The 22,869-nt window shown below is 36.1% G+C and overlaps 1 protein-coding gene across 1 annotated transcript in view; it reads left to right on the forward strand.

The window, feature by feature from the left end:
• The window catches only part of Vps13B (vacuolar protein sorting 13B), a 1,316,993-nt gene that overhangs the window by 26,753 nt on the left and 1,267,371 nt on the right, over window positions 1-22,869 (forward strand). The window contains exon 3 of the mRNA XM_090406926.1: window positions 1,678-1,981. Within this exon, the coding sequence (XP_090263052.1) occupies window positions 1,678-1,981 (304 nt within the window). The remainder of the gene's footprint in view (window positions 1-1,677; window positions 1,982-22,869) is intronic.

Consider the following 22,869-nt stretch of genomic DNA (forward strand, 5'->3'; position numbering starts at 1 on the left):
TGGCCAATCAGCCCAATGTATATGCAAAGAACCTGGTAATTTACACCACCACATGTTCTAGGCAACTATTTAAGAATGCTGCTAGTCAGTAATCATTAATAGTGTTTATCACAATAGGAAAATCAAAGGATCTTTTGGAGTTCAATAAAGAGCTTATTGTGGGTGCCCATCTGATTGGAGCAATGATATAGGAAACAGCAAAACAGCAGAGCTGACCTGGTTTCTCAAACGTGAGATATCCTGGATGTTTAATCAGCAGAAAAATAACCTACATTGCTTGTCTACGAGGTGTAACTGTGGTCCTGAGATAGTCTGTCAGGATCAAGATTGCCATCATTTGAGAAGACTTGAAGACAACCAGAACTTCCTGTGTGCAATAATTGATTGAAGTATTTAATGAAGGCTGTTCCCAACCTATATCTTACAGAACTATGTACAGTGAATCAAAGAGAATCGGCATTGGCAGTTGCATACCTATTCAGAAACTGCTGATTTTTGGAAGAACTGGAAAGTTCATCTACAGTGATGTCAGGAATATCGTGACTGGACACCGGAAGAATGGAAAAAAGTCATGATTGATGAGTCATGATACAATACACCTTGTTCTGCCAGTGGTAGGCAGAGAGTTTGGTGGATGCCCATGAATCAATGAACCCAGCTTGTCTTGTAAACACAGTTCAGTATTATGAAGGTGTTTTTATGGTTTCATGTTACATACTGTTGGTACAGAACGAATCCCCTGATATTGTTGGAAGATCGGGTTCCTCCAAGGAACATCTGAACATAACATTGTTGCTGATCAAGTCCATTCTGCAATATTGATTGATTGTTCATCAATGAGTGAGCCGCTATCATGCTCACTGAATGAGTGAACATGATAGCGGCTTTTACCATCTTCCCTGGTCACCACAAAGCCCAGATTTGAATCCCATTGAGAATATACTGAATATGTGAGAAAAACATCTGCAAACAAAGTCCTGTTCCGTCAAATATGAGCCAGTTAAAGGATGGTCTGGTGAATGCCTGGTATATTGTAGATATAGATGCAGTTCAACACCTTGCAGAATCTATTCCAAACCACATGTGTGCTGTAATTCAGGCTAAAGGAGGTCCTACATGTATTAAATAAGTTCGAATGCAATGTTCAGGTTTCTTTTTCTCTGAAACTCTCTGCCTGTCAATGGTACTAAGGTATTATAGGTTGAACACCTTCTCATGTATGGGATTACCATATAAAAAAGTCATTAGCTTCAAATTTATTAACTTTAGATTTCAAAGTTGTTTGTTTCATGTTTGTTTGACTTTATGTTATTGAACTCATCTCACTATCGTTTTGTTTTAAATGATTCTCCATTTTCTTTTCGAAGAATATAAGTTTGGATTTCTTAATTCATACCCTTTTCAGTCCCTTTCATAATTTCAGAGTAGAGCAAAATTACCACAAAATGCATTAGTGGTAATTACAGATTTAGCTTTTAATATTCAGTCAGATAAATACAGTATTACCAGGATGACATTTTATTAAGCACATCTTATTAAATAATGATTTCTAATTGATTGTTCATTGCATGATTAACTTTGTACTAAAAAAACATTCAATATGCATTTAATAATATGATGAAATTTATTTGCACAAAAATATCACAAAGCGATTGTTTTATTTTTGCTACTATATAGAGAGATGGCAGTGGAAAGATTGAGACGTATCAAGATCCGTTACTGTATCGATGTTCAACGGTATGGCGTCTCTATACAGCTTATGAAACTCCACACTCGAAATTTGCATCTGTAAGTAGAGTTCATGTGCTTTGTGACCGTCTAGACTTTTCCATTACTGATCAGCAGCTTCCAATGTTTGTTAGATTGCTTCAGTTGTGTCTGGCTTTATACTGTGGGGAAATTGGCAATTACAAGAAATCCAAAGAGGGTTCTGTAGAAGAAGATGATCAGTTACTTGGAGGAGTTGAGCAGACACTTTCAGGTATGCAGAGATATATATTTATTATATGATTTTCTAGTTTGAAGTCAAACCTTTTTTGCCTTTTTTTTAACTTTGCAAGACCTATTTTATACTTTAGCCTTGTTATTATATTCTTGGCAAGTCTACTCTTTTTTTTGTGCTTTAGTTTCATTCATTCAAGATAATATAGGATGTAGACAGCCATGAAGAAATGCTATAAATGTTGAGATGCACAGTGTTATACATCTCATAATAATATTCCTTATGATTACTTCATTTGTTATCAAATCTACAGCTCATCTTTGCATATGTACTGTACACATAATTTTGTTTTTAATAATATTATCACTAAAATGATCTGATTAAAACCAAGTCTGTAAATTTAGGTAGTAGGTGAATTTCATTGTCTGATATGAGACCACAGTTTATTTGAGGCCTAATATTGACTTGAAAAATAAGTTCCATGTTAAGTCTTTCCAAGTTATTATTATTATGATAAGAGTATCTCCATAGAGTCAGAACATTCGTTGTAGGAGACCCACATTCCAAGTTATTATTATTATGATAAGAGTATCCCCATAGAGTCAGAACATTCATTGTAGGAGACCCACATTCCAAGTTATTATTATTATGATAAGAGTATCCCCATAGAGTCAGAACATTCATTGTGGGAGACCCACACTCTTGTATACATAGAGTGTGGGTCTCCCCACATTCATTGTGGGGAGACCCACAATGAATGTTCTGATTCTATGGAGATATTCTTATCATAATAATAATAACTTGGAAAGACCTAACATGGAACTTTTTTTTCAAGTCAATATTAGGCCTCAAACTATGGTCTCATATCAGACAATGAAATTCACCTACTACTTAAATTTACAGACTTGGTTTTAATCAGATCATTTTAGTGATAATATTACTTCAGCTTAAACTCATTCACTGTCAGGCCATTTCACTCATTCACCACCTCCAAGCAAAAAGTCTGGTCTTTGCAGCCTTACAAACCACACTATTTTACAACTTCCAGGGTAACCCCTAGTTCTCTCTCTCTCTATTAGTCATGTATTGAAAAATTTCTTTTGTGTCAATCTCATAGAATCCCTTTAATGACTTATAAGTTTCTATCATGTTCTCTCTTTTCTGCCTACCAACTAAACTTTGCAGCATTGCACACACACACACACACACACACACACACACACCTGTCACCAGTTTGATCACTTGTCTCTGGATCCACTCCACCTCATCTCCAGGAAACTCAGGTGACCAAATCTGTGCAAGTAGTCAAGATGCAGCCATAGCCTTATAAAGAGGGTTAATAACTTTCCTATCTTTATTTTTTAGAGTATTTATCAACATCCAAGTAATGCTTCGAGCTATTTTTAAATATGCTCTCTGAACTTCAACTTTCTGTCCATCATTATCTCCAAGTTTCTAGCTTCATCATTTTCTTACAATCCGTTCCAATTAGTGTGATACACAATATGTAATCTTTTCAACCTTACATTTTGTAACGTTGAATTGACCATTATCCTTTGGCCACAATGCCTGTTTATTTAAATCATCATCCTACAGGATAGCTACATCATTTTTATCAACTATTATCTTATAAATAAGACAATAGTTGTTAAAGATGATGTAGATAAATAAATACCCCCCCCCCCCCAAATCATTTCCTATATCATTGATATACAAATTAGAGTAATTGTCCTAGTATAGAGCTTTGAGACATTTCACCTAGTTATCCTCATTCTCCTAGATTTCATTTTCCCATATACAGTACTACACTCTTTTGTTTGTGTCTGTCTGTCAGCTACCCCATCCATACCACTAACTTCATATTCATTCTCATTTGCTCTAACTTTCGTAATAATCTTCCATGCAGTATTCTGCCAAATGTCCTTGCAAAGTCCAGTAGTGTCATAGTGTAGTAATTTCTCTTATCTAATTCTGCTGTCACTCTATTATAAAATGTGAGTAAATTATTAAGGCAGGACCTACATTTTACAAAACCATGCTGCCCACCATAGAGTATTCCTATCCATCATTGCTGGATTTTACCTTTCACCTACTTTTCCAGTACTTTAACCACTACTCATGAGATATTAATTAGTTTGTAATTTGCTACTTCTGTCTTGGAGCCTGCCCTCTTCCCATTATCTTGGAACCTTGCCAGAGCTGAGACTTGGATTAAGCAAGTTTGTCAGAGATGCTACCAGTTTTCTTGCACGTTCACATAGTACACGTGCTGTCCAGTCCCACTACTAAATTCATGTTGATAATTTTTAATATGCTGACCACCTCCTGTTCATCTACCTCAGTTCGCACATCAGACTTTTTCACATCTGAGCAACTGCAGAATCCTTACTTGGATGATACACCCTTGGCGATCACTTCTGCTTCCATCACCATCTACCATAAGCATTGATTAAAGTTATCTTTCCATATTCTTCCTCTTACTTGCTGCATAATGAAAAAACTCTTGTGCATTTACTTTGGTCTGCTTAGCTAATTTTCTCTCATAATTAGATTTGGCCTTTCTTACCATACTAGTCAACCTTCTTGCTTGCACTTACTGCTCATGAGGCTGTCACCTTTTTCTTTATATTCCTCCACAATGTTTTTTTTTTTTTTTTACAACTCTTGCTTTTTATCCTTACTTATCAGCTTAACTCCCACTTGGTTTATCCTCTTGACTGTGAGTACATAGTCTGATACAGCTTCTCTCAAACAATTCCTGACCACTTCCCATGCACTACTGATATTCTTTCCTTGTAGCTTCTAAGCCATGGTACTGCCCCCTGAGTTTGTTATGATTAACAGCTTTGTAACTCAACACAAACTCTTTCTTGACAACATAGAATTCCACATGGTTTTCAACCTCCCCGAACAAGACTACATCCATCACTTTCTTGAATTGGAGGAGAATGTATATCTTGGTTATGGATACATCTGCTGATGCTATTACCAGATCCAGATGTTATCAGAACATCATAATTCATACATATAAATAAATAACCTGAATAAAAACGTTAAATTAATTACTGTCTACATGTTGGAATAATGCTAGTTGTTGTTGCTGTCATGTTCTGTAGCATTGCTTGTATCTTATCCTAGGTCTGCGACAGTTAGATTTTTAAAGAAAGCAGACCAAACTTCGTGTAGGATTATGCCTTGATTTTTGTTATGTTATGTAGGGAAGCCTCTAAAATGCTGCAGATTCATTGACTACATTGGTTACATTATGAAGGAAAGTGGTATTAAATCTAATATCAAAATTGGCAATGTTAATCTTAGCACTTTATTTTATGAATGTGATGTTATACTTCTGAATAAATCCAGTACAAGTTTGCAAAGTAGGCAGAAACATTGAATGCATCAACTGCATCCTGAATGGAGACCTATAGAACAAGTAAAACATTTCAGCTATTTAGACACAATTTTTACTGAAGATGGTAAATTAAATATGGAAATAGACAACAGAATCAATAAAGCTGGTATGGTAGGAAGTCAACTGAATAAATTTATATGTAATAAGAGAGAAATTAGTCAAAACACTAAATAGCTGTATATAAGACAATGTTGAAATCAATTTTAGCTTATGGATCTGAGAGCTGGCTTAGAAACAAAGCAGTTGATCAAAGACTGGAGACCATAAATATGAGAGTTCTGAGAAAGATTAAGGGAGTGAAAACAGATGTCATTAGTGGCATAGCATTTAGGACTATGTTCATCATCATCAACAACCATGGGTCCAGTGCCCGTAGGTATCTGCTGCCATCTTAATATGATTCTTCCACTGCACTCTATTTTGTGCAAGATGACTCAGTTTGTGTATAGAGTTTCCGCACCATTTGATGATGTCATCGCCCCGTTCTCTGTTTGGTCTTCCTCTTTTGTTCTTTCCTTCAATCATTCCAAACAGCAATGTTTTTAATTTTCTCTCATCATTCATTCTACATATCTGGCCAAATAGACATAGTTTCCTTTTGATTATTTTCTGGATCAGGTTTTCTTTTGGTTGTATTTGCTTGTAGATTTCCTCATTGTTCACTTTTTGTATCCAGCTTATTCTCAAGATCTTTCTATAGCATTTCCTTTCAAATGCCAATATCCTCCTTTCAGATTCTCTCAGGAGTACCCAGGCCTCACATCCATAGAGCATGCTTCTGAAGATACAGGTTTCTAAATGCGCAGTTTAGTTTGCATCTTTATAGCTCAGCTCTTCCATATTTTGTCCATGGCTTTTAAAATAGTTGTTACTCTGGCTATTCTAATTTTTATCTCTTTTTTGGGGTCCAAGTCATGCGGCATCCAAGATATGTGAAGTGTTCCACATTTTCCAGTTGAAATCTGTCTATCGTAACTCTGTTCAGTAACTCCTGTTGTTCGAATATCATTGTTTTAGTTTTTTCAAAGTTGACATTTAGTCCATATCTTTTTCCTTCTGTGTATAGTGTCTGCAATGTCTGTTCCAGTCTTGCTGCGTCTTCTTCAATCAGGACAATGTCATCTGCAAAGCAGAGGTAGTTTATTCTCATGCCATTTATTGAAATGCCTCCACCTTCTTCTTTAATCTTATCTAGTGTTCTTCCCAGATGTGTGATGAAGATGATTAGTGATATTGGGTCCCCCTTGTCTTGTGCCTTGACTTATGGCAAACCAATCTCCAGTCTCACCTGCTATTCTGATTTTTGCTTGTGCTTGGCTGTTTATATCTTTCAACAGGCAGATCAATTTATTGTCCACACCATAGGATTCCAAGACAGCCCATGATATATTTTGGTCAATATTATCAAATGCTAATAAAGAGGGAGATGGTAAATCCCGTTTTATTTTATAGTCGGGTACGAAACTTGGGTCAAAATCCATCGACATCCATAGAGTTTCAATGCCGAAAAAAACTATCGGCGGAACCAAGTGTTTTTTTTTTTTTCCAGCATTGAAACTCTATGGATGTCGATGGATTTCGACTCGAGTTTCGTACCTGGCTATAAAATAAAATGGGATTTACCATCTCCCTCTTTATTAACAAATTCGCTGGTAAAATAGCCTTTTGGCTTATTATCTTTATTATCAAATGCTTTTTGGAAGTCCACAAAACAGCAATTTTTTTTTTCTTCTTTCTTCGAGCTTTCTCTGCTATTAGTCTTAGTGCGAGTATTTGTTGCACTGTACTTCGATCTTGTCGAAATCTGACTTGCTCATTGAAGATGTCCCTCCATATGCCCCTTCAGGCGTTCTGTTAGTATTTTCATCAGCACTTTGCCAAGATGACTCATTAATGCAATAGTTCTGTAATTGGTGCATTCTAAAGCACTGCCTTTCTTATGAAAAACAACCAAGACCAATTTTTTCCACTCTTTGGGGGCATATCCTGATCTCCATATTTCATTACACAGCTTATGCATTTCTTTTACAACTGATTCTCCCCCATATTTTAGCATCTCGCCTATTATGCTGTCATCTCCAGGACTCTTTTTGTTCTTGAGATGTTTTATAGCCTTATTCACCTCTTCCAAGATGCCATTTTCAAAGATCTCTGCTGGTGGAGAAATTGCTTTTAGTTCTTTGATTACTTCTGTTGCAGTATCATTTAGATGATTTTTATATAGTTCGCTACAATATCTTGTCCATCTGTGTATAATTTCTGTCTTGTCCATCAATACTTTACCATTTTCATCCTTGACTGCTACTCATCTTGTTTGCCACTTCCTATTGACATTTCTTTTAAGTTTGTGGACCTCTCTAGTTTTGTGTTCTCCATAGTACTGTTCAATGTCTTTGCACTGGTCCTTCAACCATTTGGCTTTATCAGATCTTGCTGCTTTCCGTACTTCATTGCATTTTTGACGGTATAACTCATCTGCTACCTCTGAATTATCTCCTTTAAGTTTCAGTTCTCTTTTCTCTTGTATCAATTTTAGGGTTTCCTGAGCTATCCATTCTTGTTGATCTTTTCTCTTTCAGGAATTACTTCCTTTACTGCTTTTTTTTAGCACTGTAGTCAGTCATTCTGTTCTTGTATTTATATTTTGTTTTTCACTTGGGGTCTTAAGCTTAGTTTCCAGTATGTTCTGATATTCTGTTCTTAGCCTGTCTTCATTTAGTTTTGAGATGTCTGTAGCTTTTTGGAACTTTGCTTTGTACTTCTGTTTCAGTTTTAGTCTTATATTCATAATCACTAAGCTATGGTCTAAATCAATATCAGTTCGATCATATTCCTGTGTTTGCCATCGAAGGAGCCACGTCCATTTATGACAATCTTTTTGTTGGAATTTGGTATTGCAAATCATCAGGTTGTTATCTGTGGCAAATTCCAGAAGCTCATTTCTTTCTCCATATCCAAATTTTCCCATAACCTTTTCCCATCCTGTGTTATTTTTGCCAATCTTTGCATTCCGGTCTCCTCCAATGATGAGTATATCCTGCTTCGGCACCTCATCAATTACTAGTTGTAAATTCCTGTAAAATCTCTCAATGTTTTCATCTGCACTCTCTGTAGTGGGCGCATATATTTGAATGGTTGTGATGTTAAATGGTTGGGCACTGAATCTTGCAACCATTATTCTTTCACTAACTGGTTTGTATCCTATCATTGCCTGACATGCCTTGTTACTTAGCAGGAAACCTATGCCTGCTTCATGCTTACTTTCATTTCCTGACCAGAGAACTCTTCCACCATTTCATTCTCCTGACAATGTCCATCTTATTTCTGAAATACCCAATATATCACATCTGTATTTCTTCATTTCTTCTTGAAGCAAGGACTATTAGAGCTAATTTCAGGTGGTATAGTTACTTAAAATGGGAGAGGAAAGATTAGCAAAACAAGTGTCCTTTGTCAGGATGGCAGGAAAAAGACCTAGAGGAAGGCCAAGGTGGAGTGATACAGTAAAAAGTGCCTTAGAAGATAGAAATATAAAATCTGATAATGTTGGAGTCGTGACAGATAACAGATTAATTTTGAGGAAATTGTTGATTGGAAATTAGTAATGGTATAAATGTGTCATTTTTAGTGAAGATGGCAAAATAATATCCTGTACACTCCTTGAGGGTACATATAGGAATTTGATGATGATTGAAAGAGCTGTTTTGAATAATATTGTAAACAGTAGTTTATGGTAGGATCAACTGGTTTGGCTTACATACCATAGATGTTTAATTTTGTTTTGATTGATTTTGTCATTCCAACAATTGTTCAGGTTGAAACTAAAATTGAAACAAATTGACACATTTTAGTATTCCAACCCATTTTTCCTTTCTGTGTCAAGCTCAGTGGTCTGTTACATCCAAGTAATTTGGCTGCTTTAATGTTCTGATAGGGTGGTTAATCCAGTATGCATAGTCTGCATGTCTGTCAGTAATATATGTTCTGGCTAGTTTGTGAGATGAAAAGCCTGAGTTTCTGGAAGGGGATGAAACATTTCCATCTTCATATGAGACTGGCTAACTCATCTTCATAAAGGTTCGTTGCATCCTAGACAGAATTTAAATCCAGGTCTTTCCAACCAAAGAGCAGTATTGAAACTGACTGAGATATGTTGGTTCGAATTAATCATATTTTGTCAATAAAAATGAGTCAGTTAAAACCATAATCAAATTCCTGACATGTACCCTCAAGGGGTGTACAGGATATGATAGTACTATATGAAAAACTTACATCATCACTAACTTCTTATCTACAATTTTCCTCCAAATTAACTTTTACCTGTCAAGACTCCAACATTATCAGATCCTATATTTCTGTCTTCGAAGGCATTTTTTACTGTATAAATCCACCTACACTAGTGACCAAAATTGTGGAAACCTTTTGGAAAAAGTGTATTTTTGAGGTTTAATGGCTCATAACACCAATTTGTTTTTGGTGTAATACCATAAAATTATATATCAATGGAAAGATAATTTAATCAAGAATGTAATGCAACAAAGTTTGTTCAGTTATCTGTATTGTATGAAAAGTTATAGCCAAATAACCAGAAAAAAGAAACATAACTTGCTTAGGTTGATACGAAATAGCTTTCCTTCATTTGAATATAGCCAATGAACATGAGTGTTTAGAGAGCCAATCAGGTGTCATCTTGTTTTGGCAATGAGCCAATAAGGTCACAGTAGGATTCAGCTATTGATGTCATGTATTGGAGCTGAGAGGAGGACATTTGTCAGTATGTTATGTGATTGCTATCAAGTTGGTTGGTTTTTTTTTTTGTTCTTTCATTTAGTGAGCTTGTAAAATGTAATAAAATTAAAGAAATGGCGCAAAGAGTTGACTGGTCACCTAGAAAGCGATGTAAAATAGTACTATTAAGTGAACAAGGCTACAGTTATGAAGAAATTAGAAGAAAAATTGGTGAAAACTTAACCAAAGGTGGCATTTCTAAATTTTTGAAGCGGTATAAGGAGACTCAATCACTACAAAACCAGACTGGTAAAGACAGGAAAAGGTGCACAACAGCAAGTGATGATAGAAGAATTGAGAGACTGTGCCTACGTGACAGAAGAAAATCATCTGGGTGTATACAAGACGAAACGGTGCAATACAATGTGAAGTTGAGTGCAAGGACTGTTCGGTGCAGACTGCAGGAATTTGGTCTGAATGCTAGAATTCCATGATAAAAGCCATTTTTATCTCTCAAACAAAGGTTGAAAATATTAAACTGGGCTAAAACCCATGGTAACTGGACAGCGGAACAATGGTACAGTGTTATTTGGAGTGATGAGACCAAAATCTCCCTGTTTGGTAGTGATGGCATAAAATATGTAAGGAGAAGAATCGGAGAAGATTTGCATCCTGATTGCATTACACTTACCATGAAACACCCACTTAGTGTTATGATTTGGGGTTGTATGACATCAAAAGGTGTGGGCAGAATTTGCGTGATTAATGGGAATATAAATGCCCAAAAATACATAAATGAAATACTTGAGCCCAAACTGAAGCCTTCTGCACATGATCTTTTCTAAGATAATGAAGCATTTATATTTCAACAGGATTGAGCTCTATGTCATGTTGCTGCTGTGTGCAAAAAGTGGTTTCAAGATAATCATATTCCACTGCTGGAATGGCCTGGGAATAGCCCAGACCTTAACCTAATCGAAAATCTATGGAGCCGACTAAAGAAACGTATTAGGCAGAAGCAACCCAGCAATAAAACCCAATTAATAGAAGCAATAATTCAATTTTGGTTTCACATTATAACAGCTGCAGAACTAAAAAACTTGGTTCACTCCATGGGACGGCGTTGTAAGGCCGTAATTAACGCTAAAGGTTACCCAACTAAGTATTAACTCACATTGTGAGAATTTTTGTATATCTCATTTTTTCTGTTTCACTTTTCTTCTTTATAACTGCTGTTCTAATAAAAAAATCCTTCATAAAAGTTATTGCATTACATTCTTGATTAAATTATCTTTCTATTGATATATAATTTTATGGTATTACTCAAAAAAAAGGTGGTGTTATGAGCCATCAAACCTCAGAAATGCACTTTTTTCAAAAGGTTTCCACAATTTTGGCCACTAGTGTATATCTTGGTCTTCCTCTGGGTCTTTTTCCTGCCAACCTGGCAGAGAACAATTGCTAATCTTGCCTCTCCCATTCTGTTTAAGTGACCATACCACTTAAGATTAGTTCTGCTAACACATTTTCTGGATGTTAAAACCAAGTGGAAATAAGTGGATATATTCTAGTGTGCATTCTAAATATCACAGATGTATTTCTAATCTTAAGTGCTGGTAGTTATTCATAACATTGCTTCATAATATAAACAATACCATAATAGCAAAATAAATAATTTGTTCACTTATGAATATTGCTGGTTTCTAACCAGCATCTTAAGATTGAAAATTACAAGTGTAGTAACACAATTGTTTCTATGGCACTCAGATTACTACAGAAAAATTCAAATTGCAACTGAAAAGGGGCTAATACCATATCAGGGAATCCTCTGAGGCACTTTGATAGTTTAGTAGTTCTTTTTCAGATTGGATAAAACAAAGTTCATTCAGAGAAGTCAGGCCAAATGTGGTTTTGAATGACTGTCTCTGAGATCTTTGGCAAATTGATGTACTCATGCTTGTTAAGGTTAGGGGCATGTTTCATATCTGATGCCAGTTCCAGAAATAGTTTCTGAGACCTAGCAACTTATCTTAATACCTTCCTCAATATTGCAGCAGTTCTTTTATTTATTTATTTTTTACATCTGATTCACACAATATCTTTGAGGAAGGCAGAGTGTGGGAGACTGTTCCAAATGACAGAAGTATTTGACAGTTCCAAATGACAGTGATTTGGTTCGATGAGTTTCAAGATGGACTATAAAAGGTTGTTGATTAGTAGTGGCTCTTGTTTTAATGATTTTGGAGGTGAGTGGAGGAATAGTAGTAGTAGTAGTAGTAGTAGCAGAGCATTGTCCATGAAAGTATCTGTAGAAGAGGCAAAAGGCAAGAATGTATGTGAGTGGGGATTGAAGTGGGTATATGAGAGAGAGGGATCATTGATTATCTGGAGTGTCCTCTTCTGGATACAGTCAAGAAATCTTAGAGAGGATTTTGGTGCTCCACCCCAAATATGGGAGCAATATTCCATGGCCTGCTGCATTTGTGCTTTGTATAGAATTAGCAACTGTGAAGTAGTGTCTTGTGTGAAAAAGTACATCAAGAATTTTGGCAGCTGTGGAAGCTATAGTTGAAATGTGGTTGTGCCAGGAGAGATCAGAGGTGCAACTCAGTCTGAGTAGAGAAATCTGATCATGTTTGGGTATCTCAGTATTACTGAAGGTAAGGGGGACGGATATGAGCTCTTTCTTGCAAGAGATCAGATAGAACTGAGTTTTGGTGGCATTGAGGTTTACAAGGTTGTCCTTGTCCCACTGGGATATAGCTAAGAGATCTGAGTTCAGGTCACTGGTCATGGTAGATCTTGAGGATTCTAATACTTGAACACTACAGGGTTTGTTGAATGAAAAGACAGAATGGAACGTACTGTCATTGGCAAAGCTATAGATTGAATTAGAAGTCTGAAAGAGCAGGTCATTTACACCCTCTGTCCAAAACGAAACTGAACTTTTTGAAAATAGAAGAAATTAGTAGCGACACCTGTTGTATCTTTTTGTTGTCGAAAGCAGTAACCTTCATTAGTGTTGAGTCAACTTTATGACATTTGTTTCATTAGAAGCCAAGTTATAGTGCCCAGAGTGACAGTGTGTTTTGACGAATGGTTGGAAAATGAGTTTCAAGCAGAGAGCTGCGATTGACTTTTGTGTTAAACTTGGTAAAGGTTTTACCAAAACGCATCAAATGCTTCAAAAAAGCATATGGTGATGAATGCTTATCCCATACTCAAGTTTACGAGTGGTTTAAGCGATTTCAAAGTGGCTAGGAGACGCTTGAGGACGACGAAAAGCCGGGCCATCCAAAAACTGGGCTGAACGAAGTTAACATCCAAAAAGTGCATGATTTCTTCAAAGAAAACCCGAAATCATCCATGAGATTGATTGAAGATGAATTGGGGATTCCAAAATCAACTGTGTACAACATTTTGGCCGAGAGTTTGGGCCTTCGTAAATTGAATTGGCGAATTGTTCCCCACAAGTTGCCCACGACCAAAAAATGTATCGAATTGAACACCGCAAGGACCTCATTGAAACTGCTCGTAAGAACTCAAACTTCCTTAAAACGATCGTTACTGGTGACGAAACATGGCATTTTGAGTATGAGCCCGAAACAGAGTGCTGAGTGGAGACCACCAGAAGAGGGGCATCAGAAAAAAAGTCGCTTGGAGAAGTCAAAAATAAAGACAATGCTGATTTGTTTCTACGATTCCAAGGGCATTATCCACAAAGAATTCATTCCACCTGGCCAAACGGTCAGTGGTGAGTTTTATTGTGAAGTTTTGAAGCGATTGATAGTGAGAATTCGTTGCGTACGGCATGAATATAGTGACGACCAACCGTTTGTCAAAACACACTGTCACTCTTGGCAATATAACTCGGCTTCTAATGAAACAAATGTCATAAACAGTTGACACAACACTAATGAAGGTTGCCGCTTTCGACAACGAAAAGATAAAACAGTTGGCGCCACTAGTTTCTTCTATTTTCGAAAAATTCGGTTTCTTTTTGGACAGAGATGTATATACAAGAGGGAGAGAGTGGATGAAAGAACAGAACCCGGTGTACTCCTGCATTGGCAGGGAAATCTGAGGAGAGGAAACCATCCACCATGACACATAGTGAGTGACCAGTGAGAAAGTTGGTGATCCAGTTGCAAAGTGAGGAAGGCAGACCATAGGATGACAATTTATTAAGTAGGTCTCTGTACCAAACCTGATCGGATGTCTTTGAAATGTCGAAGGCAACCACGTGAGTTTCTCAAAATTTCTCCTTGCTTTTAGTGCAGAGGTTATAGTTGTATGCCAGTTCCAAAAATACTTTCTGAGACCTATAGCAACTTCTTTCATTGCCTCCACAATATTGTAGCAGTTTTTTTATTTATTTTATTTTTTTATATCTGATTCACACATGAAAGGCCATAAGACCTATAGCATGTTAGTGCTGTGTGTGAGCAAGATGAATAAAAGAAAGGAGTCTATGAAAGGACTCAGAGTGGCAGAATCCATACTGCTGGTCATTAGTTGGTATGACTCTAGGTGGTTCAAGAGTTGGATGGTGATGACCTCCATAATTTTAGAGAGAATGGAAGCGAGAACAATTGGACAGTAGTTTGCTGGTTGACTTTTATCATTTTTCTTTCAGGATGGGCTGGATGTGGACCTGCTTCCATATTGTAGGATGGATGCCAGTTGAATAGGCGATGCAGGATAGGTGTTAGTTCTGGGGCACAATTTTTTTACACAGTAGGTGGGACACCATCAGGACCAGATGCCTGTTTGTGTTCAGGTAATTGAAGATTCTTCAGATTTCTTTTTGTCAGAAAACTATGGGCACCATGAAAGAAGGAATTCTTGGTAGTGTGGAGGGAACTTTGCTCAGGTCATCAATGCAGGAATTTGAAGAGAAGAGAAGAGTGATGCCAGTATGTTGGCCTTGTCTTCAGATGCGGTAACTACAGTACACATCTAATTGCAAGAGTGGTGGAAACCTGGGTGGGCAGAAGTTGTGCCCAATGACCTTGGTAAGGGACCAGAAGAAGTGACTGCAATTTGGGCAGGAGGCAAGTTTGTAGCATTTAGTCCTTTCACACTCTGACTTATACTGTATATAGCTTGGACTTGGTGATGATTCTTTTACAATGGTTGCGAGCTGCAGAGTGGGCAGCTGTAGTTTTGGTCTTGAGCCATTTGTGGTAAGCAGAGGTTTTTTCTTTTACAGCATTGGCACACTTTTTTTGAGAACCAAGGCTTGGATGGTGGCTGAAAATTTGCAGTGGAATAAGGGATGAGAGACTTCATTCCTGTGAGGATGATTTCTGTTATTCGGTCTGAGCAGGTGTTTTGATCAGAAGAACTGAAGCAGTAGTTGGACCATGGGAAGGAGGAATAGAAGTCACGAAGATCCTCCCAGTCCTTGTAGTGCTGAAGGACAAAAAACTGTGAACTAGTGGTGAAGTTTGCTCTGTGACAAAAGGAACTTGTATGAGGTTGTGGTCTGAGTTACCAAGCTTGTTAGGAAGAGGTCAAGTGTGTTGACAAATTGGAGGAGGGGGGTTTGTCAAGCATTCTTTTAGGAAACTCGATGATCTGAGATAAGTTATTGCTGATGGCATGCATCTCAGCATCCCTGCCTGCTTGGTTGGTGAAACTGGAGAAGGGATGTGAGTTGTGGACATTAAGTCCCCAAGAAGGATGACCTCACTATCCTGGATATTTTGACTGCAGAAAGTCAAGCTTTATAAAGAGATGTCAGAGTGAAAAGGACAGGTTGGTTAGGTAGAGAAATTTTGAGCCAAAGCAGATCAGACAGTGGCAATTCAAGGATGTGCAGTCTCTAGCATGGTATGTCAGTTCTGATGTATGCACAAACTACATGTTACACAGCTCCCTCCACCCTTGTGGCGGTAGCTGTGTAATGTGTAGTTTGGGCAGGTGAGGTGGACAATGGTACAAGTACTGATATCATAGTTATCTTACTTGATAGAAGTAAAAAACAAAACATGTGACAACAGTAAAAAACACACGTACTAACCACAGTGATAAGTTTTAATACGTAAATATTTCATCCCAAGTATCTTCGGACATCCTCAGTACAGTAATTCGAACAATACTAGGAATAATGCATTTTTGAAAATTATGGAGACAACTACCGTGTTTGAATAAAAACTTTAGTTTAATATAACTAAAATCTACATTTGACGTTTCGACCTTTATGTCAAGGTCATCTTCTGGAGCATACAACTATACACAGAAAACAACTACAATCAAACTGGTTTGTTAAAGATACTGACCAACTGCTGCAACAATTGTTGGCCTGACCTCTGGTGAAAAAAAAAAAAATTATACATAAACGCTAGAGTCCTATTATTAGTGTTACCTGTTGGTTGTAGAAATACATTGGGCGTAACAACAAGTATCTATCTATATACATATATTAACATCATGATTATACTTGTACATTCCAGCCAGTTGGTATAGAATGGTTTCTAATACTAGCTGATATTCAGCTAGTATTACAATTGTACAAGTACTGATACCATAGCTGATATTCAGCTAGTATTAGAAACCATTCCATACCAACTGGCTGGAATGTACAAGTATAATCATGATGCTAATATATATATATAGATAGATACTTGTTGTTACGCCCAATGTATTTCTACAACCAACAGATAACACTAATAATAGGACTCTAGCGTTGATATATATATATTTTTTTTTCACCAGAGGTCAGGCCAACAATTGTTACAGTGGTTGGTCAGTATCTTTAACAAACCAGTTTGACTGTAGTGTAGCTTGTTTTCTGTGCATAGCTGTATGCTCCAGAAGATGACCTTGACACAAAGGTCGAAACGTCGAATGTAGATTTTAGTTATGTTAAACTAAAGTTTTTATTCAAACACGGTAGTTGTCTCCATAATTTTCAAAAATGCATTCAGATCACCATGTAAGCTTAAAAGAAAGAATACTAGGAATAACATACAGTTAGGGCGCATGATTACAATGGAATCTCAATATGCGTGCAGTAGTGTGTTATAGAATTAAATTAAAATGTAACTGGAAAAAAAAAAAAGATAACATATATAAAGAGATTATTTTACACAATTTTGTATGACAATTTCCCATACTTTAGGAATTGCAAGAGCGTCAGTGCCATCCCAAGATACTTGGGATGAAATATTTACGTATTAAAACTTATCACTGTGGTTAGTATGTGTGTTTTTTACTGATGAATTCACCACAGGTTTCATTGTATAAAACAAATATGACAACAGTATAAAATAAACCAGTTTTTCTTTGCAACTTGCTCTGCAGAGAAAGTTGTTAGGGAGATCATCCAGCCTTTTCCCATGCATGTCAGAGGTGGATGGATGAAAAAGAAATACAAAAGATAAAAACAGAACAAAATATATCATATCAGAATGCAAAGAGGAAGGTAGCCACCATCACCACACCTGTCCTAAAATCTGTTTATGCCGAACATGAGCAGATTTCAGAATATCAATAGCAACTCAAACCTGTATGTCTATTCCATACCATTCCATATCTGAACTTTATGATTGTGAGTGCTTCTCCATGAGCATCACTTGTACCACCTAAAGATAAACCACCAGACACCCCATAGAAAAAATGGATACTTCTGTATCCATTGAAAGTAAATTAAACCAACCAAATCAAACTGATACATCAAATAATATATTAAATATTTTTCCAGAAGAGATGGACACTGACTGTCCATACTTTCCAAAATCAATAGATAAATATAAGCCTGACAGAAGTCAGCCTTCAACTTCTCAGAAATTGTACAAGCTCACAAAGCCAGAACAAATTTTCTGAAGTGGAACTGTCATGGGCTTCGCCATAATATTGATGATATCAAGGTTCTGCTGGAAAATTATAAACATTTCTGGACTGCAGGAAACATATTTAAAACCCATTGAGGATCCAATGGATATGAACAGGAAAGCTATTAATGCTCCAAGAGTTATAATTTCCAACAGTACTGTTATCTACAAACAAATTTTTGTAGTATTTTTGAAAGGAGTTAAGGATGTCATGAGTGGTGGATATGTCTTCACCATCAATGCAGATTTGAGTAATAGTCCTTTCTTTGCAGAATTTAGTGAATTGTCTGTTGAAGAGTGCAGATGAAGGGCTGTCTGCTAAGTGCTGCTGTATTCTTATTTTAAAATTTCTTTCTTCTACTTGTTTCTGTCTTTTCATTTCTATCTCTGTGTTAATGTTTCTAATGATGTTGTTACATTCTGTACATACATAACAAACCAACACCATTGTGTTGGTTTGTTATGAACTAGCTTCTCTCTTTATACAGGTCTTTCAACTTTTTTTCTTTTGAGGAAAGCCCGTTCCTTCCTCCATTCCATCATATTCTGTTTTACTGTTTGTTTGAATTTTAATGACATATCCCAATTCCAGGTAACATTATTTCAAGTTGAACAGAGGGTCTGGAATTTAGTTGAAAAGATCAACAGAAAATTTGGTGGAAGTCTCCATGGTCCAGAACTGATCTGGTCTTGTTCCATGCAGTGGAACTTAAGTAGAATCGGATTATGATCTGACATGTTGATGTCAAGATATCTGATATCTGAATTATCCTATTTATAAGGGAAGAAGAGATATAAATTCAATCTTTATTGCAGTTTCATCAGTGGGAGCCAGACTCGGAAGAGATACCAGAGTTGAAGTAATGTAGAAGTCAAATATATCTCATATACAAGTAGCCAAAAGGTTCTGGATCTTAATAATAAAAATCCCTGGATGAGAGAAAGATGTAGAAAGTTTTTTTACCTTGGTTCTATTATACATTAAAAATATCAAAAAATTATATAATCCTTTACCCAAGGAAGCAAAACAATTTTTTTTACATGAAAGATATTCATGTCTGAGCTACTTGTATATAGAAACTAATCTGGGTAATGGCTCTTTCCATTGTGCATAGCATTTCCCACATCTGAAATGGTGTGTGCTTTACATTATGGGATACATACTAAGGCAAGTGTGAAGTCATTAGTCTCTATATACAAGTAGCTCAGATGTGAATATATTTCACATGCAACATCGTTTTGATTCTTTGGGAAAAGGATTAAAACCAAGTATCCAGAGATTTTTATTAATAAGATCTAATACCTTTTGGTTACTTGTATATGAGTTGGTATCTCTCTCTCTCTCTCTCTCTCTCTCTCTCTCCTGGGTCTGGCTCCCACTGATGAGACCCCAATAAAGATCAAAACCAGTCTATGTAGTGGCTCTTTCCATTATGCATTGCATTTAACTTGTCCGAAAGGTGTGTGCTTTGCATTATTGGATACATATTTAGCCAAGTGATGTGAAGTAGCCCAGATGTGAATATATTTCAGGTGCAAAGCATTGGTTTGCTTTGCACCTGAGTAAAGGATTAAAACCAAGTATATAATTTCTTTGTATCTTTAATGTAAAATAATTAGTGTGTGTGTGTGGTGGGGGGGTAAATAAGGAGGAATTATCAATGTGTTCACTGTTAAAGTACTCCTTTGTTGTTTGCAGTATTTGAAATACATTTCATTACTTTAGAAATGTGCAAATATTGATGTAATCAGTAAATTAAAAGATCTCTAATTACTGTAATATTAACAGTAAAGCATTGATACGATGAAATGGAATGAGAGTTGGTAAATTGCAACAGTTTCACAACAATTAAATGACAGGAAATTATTTTAACTGCCAATTGCTATGTTTTTGGGGAACTAAACAAATAAAATTCCAGAGATAAATGAAATAGAGAACTGTTTTTTCCAGATACATGCTATATTAGACTCAGCTAAATAATATAATATCTATAGATATGAGCATCCACAAAAGACTGTAGTTAACTACTGCAAAGTGAAGAGCTTAAAGGGAAATAGCACTGATGATATCACCTGTCTATGGGTACTCTTAGGTTTAGTAGAGAACTAATTTCAAGCAAGTACGAGACATTGGCTTTCAATATTTTGGGAAAAAAGTAGCAAAAAGTTCCTCTAGTTGGTGACTACAGTGCCTGTCTTTTGCAAAGGTCTTTCTGTCTTTCTGCATACCTGACAGAAAGGCAGGACCTTTTGTTTAAAAGCTTTTATTGTATTGCTATCAAACCATTTATAGCATAGATGCCAGAACAGAAAGAGAATCCTCATCAGAATTCTATTAATGATCACATGGAAAAAATCTTGTTAATAACAATAGTTATTAACAATAAAAAGTGTTAAAAACACAATAATTTGCTTGTATTTGTTTGGGGATAAAGGTGAATGAATAGGGGTATAACGAATAGCATAATACTGTATTGCAACACAAGCAGCAATGTTTTTCTTGTACTAAATGGTGATTTGGATAGTGCTGTAGTTATAGAGCAGCTGACAATAACGGGCATTCCTAGCAAACCATGCAATCAGAGACTCTCTCTCTAGCTGAACCAGGCTGAAGATTTTTTAGTAAACTGGAATATTTTACTTTTTTTTTTAATATATAATTTTAATGCATTAAACACTTTTAGACCAGAGACAGTATTTTATTTGTCCGAGTAATGTTTCTGATGTTAAAAAAGAAAAGAAATTTCCAGAATGGATTTGTGCAGTTATCTAAATGATTCTTTGGTCCAATTTATATGACGCTGATATAAAAATCACTGGAATGTGTTTATTTTGCAATAAATGAAGGCTTTGATATATTAATCAGATTTCAGAAATGTCAAAAATGTATCTCACAATATGCACATGGATTAAAATAATGTTGTTTTACTTGATTTTCAGAGCATTTTTAAACCTTGATTTTTTCCCTTCCAAATTAAGGCAGTCCTATTACCTTAATTTGGAAGGGAAAAAAAGTTTTTTGGGAACTAAACAAATAAAATTGCAGAGATAAATGAAATAGAGAACTGATTTTTCCAGATACATGCTATATTAGATCCAGCTGAATAATATAGCTGGGTCTAATATAGCATGTATTAGGGATATATTAGACCCAGCAGGTTCAGGAGTAGTCCTATTTGAACATATGGACTACTCCTGAATTAACTGATAGATATAACAGGAAAGAGCTTGATATTTATTTTTCTTTTATTTGATGTTTTAACACATTAAAAACTATGATTTTTCATTAACAACATTTCTGATTTCTTGATAGTTAACTAAAAATAAAGTTATTTATGTATAGTTAGTTTAAAAAAAAAAAGAATAATGACATATCAAATGAAACAGAAAGGAGAAAAAGAGCTGCTTGGATAGCCTTCAACAAAATAAAATCAACAGTTATCCAAGATATAGAAATAAGAGCCCATCTTTTCAATAGTTATATCTGACCAGCATTAACATATGTCAGTGAAATATGGAACATAACTCTAAAAGAAGAACAAAGCTTAATAACAACTCAGCGTGCAATAGAAAGAAGAATGCACAATGTAAATAAAATAGACCATGTAAGACACAGAAATCAGGAAGAAATCTGGACTTAAAGATGTAATAAAACATCTCGCCAGAATGAGAGACAACAGATGGACAGTCAGAGTAACAAATTGGTATCCGAGAGATACCAAAATGCAACCTGGAAGATCAGCCTTAAGGTGGGAAGACCAAATGATTAAGAAAGTTGGAAGAAAATGGAGAAGAAAGGCTCAAGACAGGAATAGCTGGAAGAACTATGACCTGCAGTCATGGAGAAATTCTGACTGAAATCACAGGTCCATCAAGGTAATCAAGATAGTTAGCTAATAATGTGGCTTTTCACAGATTCTACCACTGTATCAACATTGATTCAAGTTATTCCAGCAAGTGATGTTTCATAAGCATTGGCTGCTCAAATATGTCCTTTGGAAAAACTTTCTGCCAGTATCCACTCAGCCAGTCTTTAGTATAGTGAAAACTCTTCATTTCTCTTTTCATTCATTATTGTTTGATAGTCATGATGAAGTAAGCAGCCACAGAAGCTTATTCCAAACTTTATTTTGGAATTAAGCCTAAATAAAGGGCTTAAATTCCCCTTCTTTCTAATTTCAGTTGTTTTAGCATGACTTCGATTCCCCTCCCTCGTCAATTGCTTAAATATTGTTTAGACTTTTGTATTAGATTAGACTTTTGCCAGTTTTCAGTCTTTTCCTGTATTCTTTATATAACTAAGTTATATCTTAAGAGGTATATTAAGTACTAGCACCATTATTTGCTATGAAAGAACTAAGAAACAATTATCTTGCATAAATATGTATATAAATATCCATAAGTTAATTATGGAGCAAAGCTGTCGCATACAACCAAATTTGTTGAGGTTTGAAGAGTTTCTTAGGGCAGAGGCTGATTCCATAAATAATCTTTCGAATTTATATTTGCTCCGGTGTATTATTGTTGCTTTCTTCCACCGTATTCTGTGGCGAGTATCCAGAGCATGGTCTGCAAGACCAGAATGGCTATACTTGTAAAACCGGATGTAGTCCTTGTGTTCAGAATTTCTGATATTCGCTGTCCTGCCTGTTTGGCCAAAGTACGACAGTTTACAACTGCAAGGGACCTGGTATACACCAGGTAGGTCTAGGGGAAGTGGTTGGTCTTTGGTAGAGCGGATAAGGGATGCCAATTTTCTGTAAGGCCTGTAACAGGAGGTGAGGTCATGTTTTTTTAGAATTTTGGTAATTTTTTCTGAGTGCCTCGGATGTAGGGAATGGTGATGGATTTAGAGTAATCTTTTTTGTGGAGGGGGGGAGGAGGGGGGGCTGTGGTTTGTAGGTTTTAATATTTTTTGGATTTTTTTTGGGGGGGGTAGCCATTGGCTG

The sequence above is a fragment of the Typopeltis vanoorti genome, chromosome 17, assembly GCF_054136105.1.
Source record: "Typopeltis vanoorti isolate ZY-2024b chromosome 17, IOZ_Tvanoo_1.0, whole genome shotgun sequence".
NCBI lineage: Eukaryota > Metazoa > Arthropoda > Arachnida > Uropygi > Thelyphonidae > Typopeltis > Typopeltis vanoorti.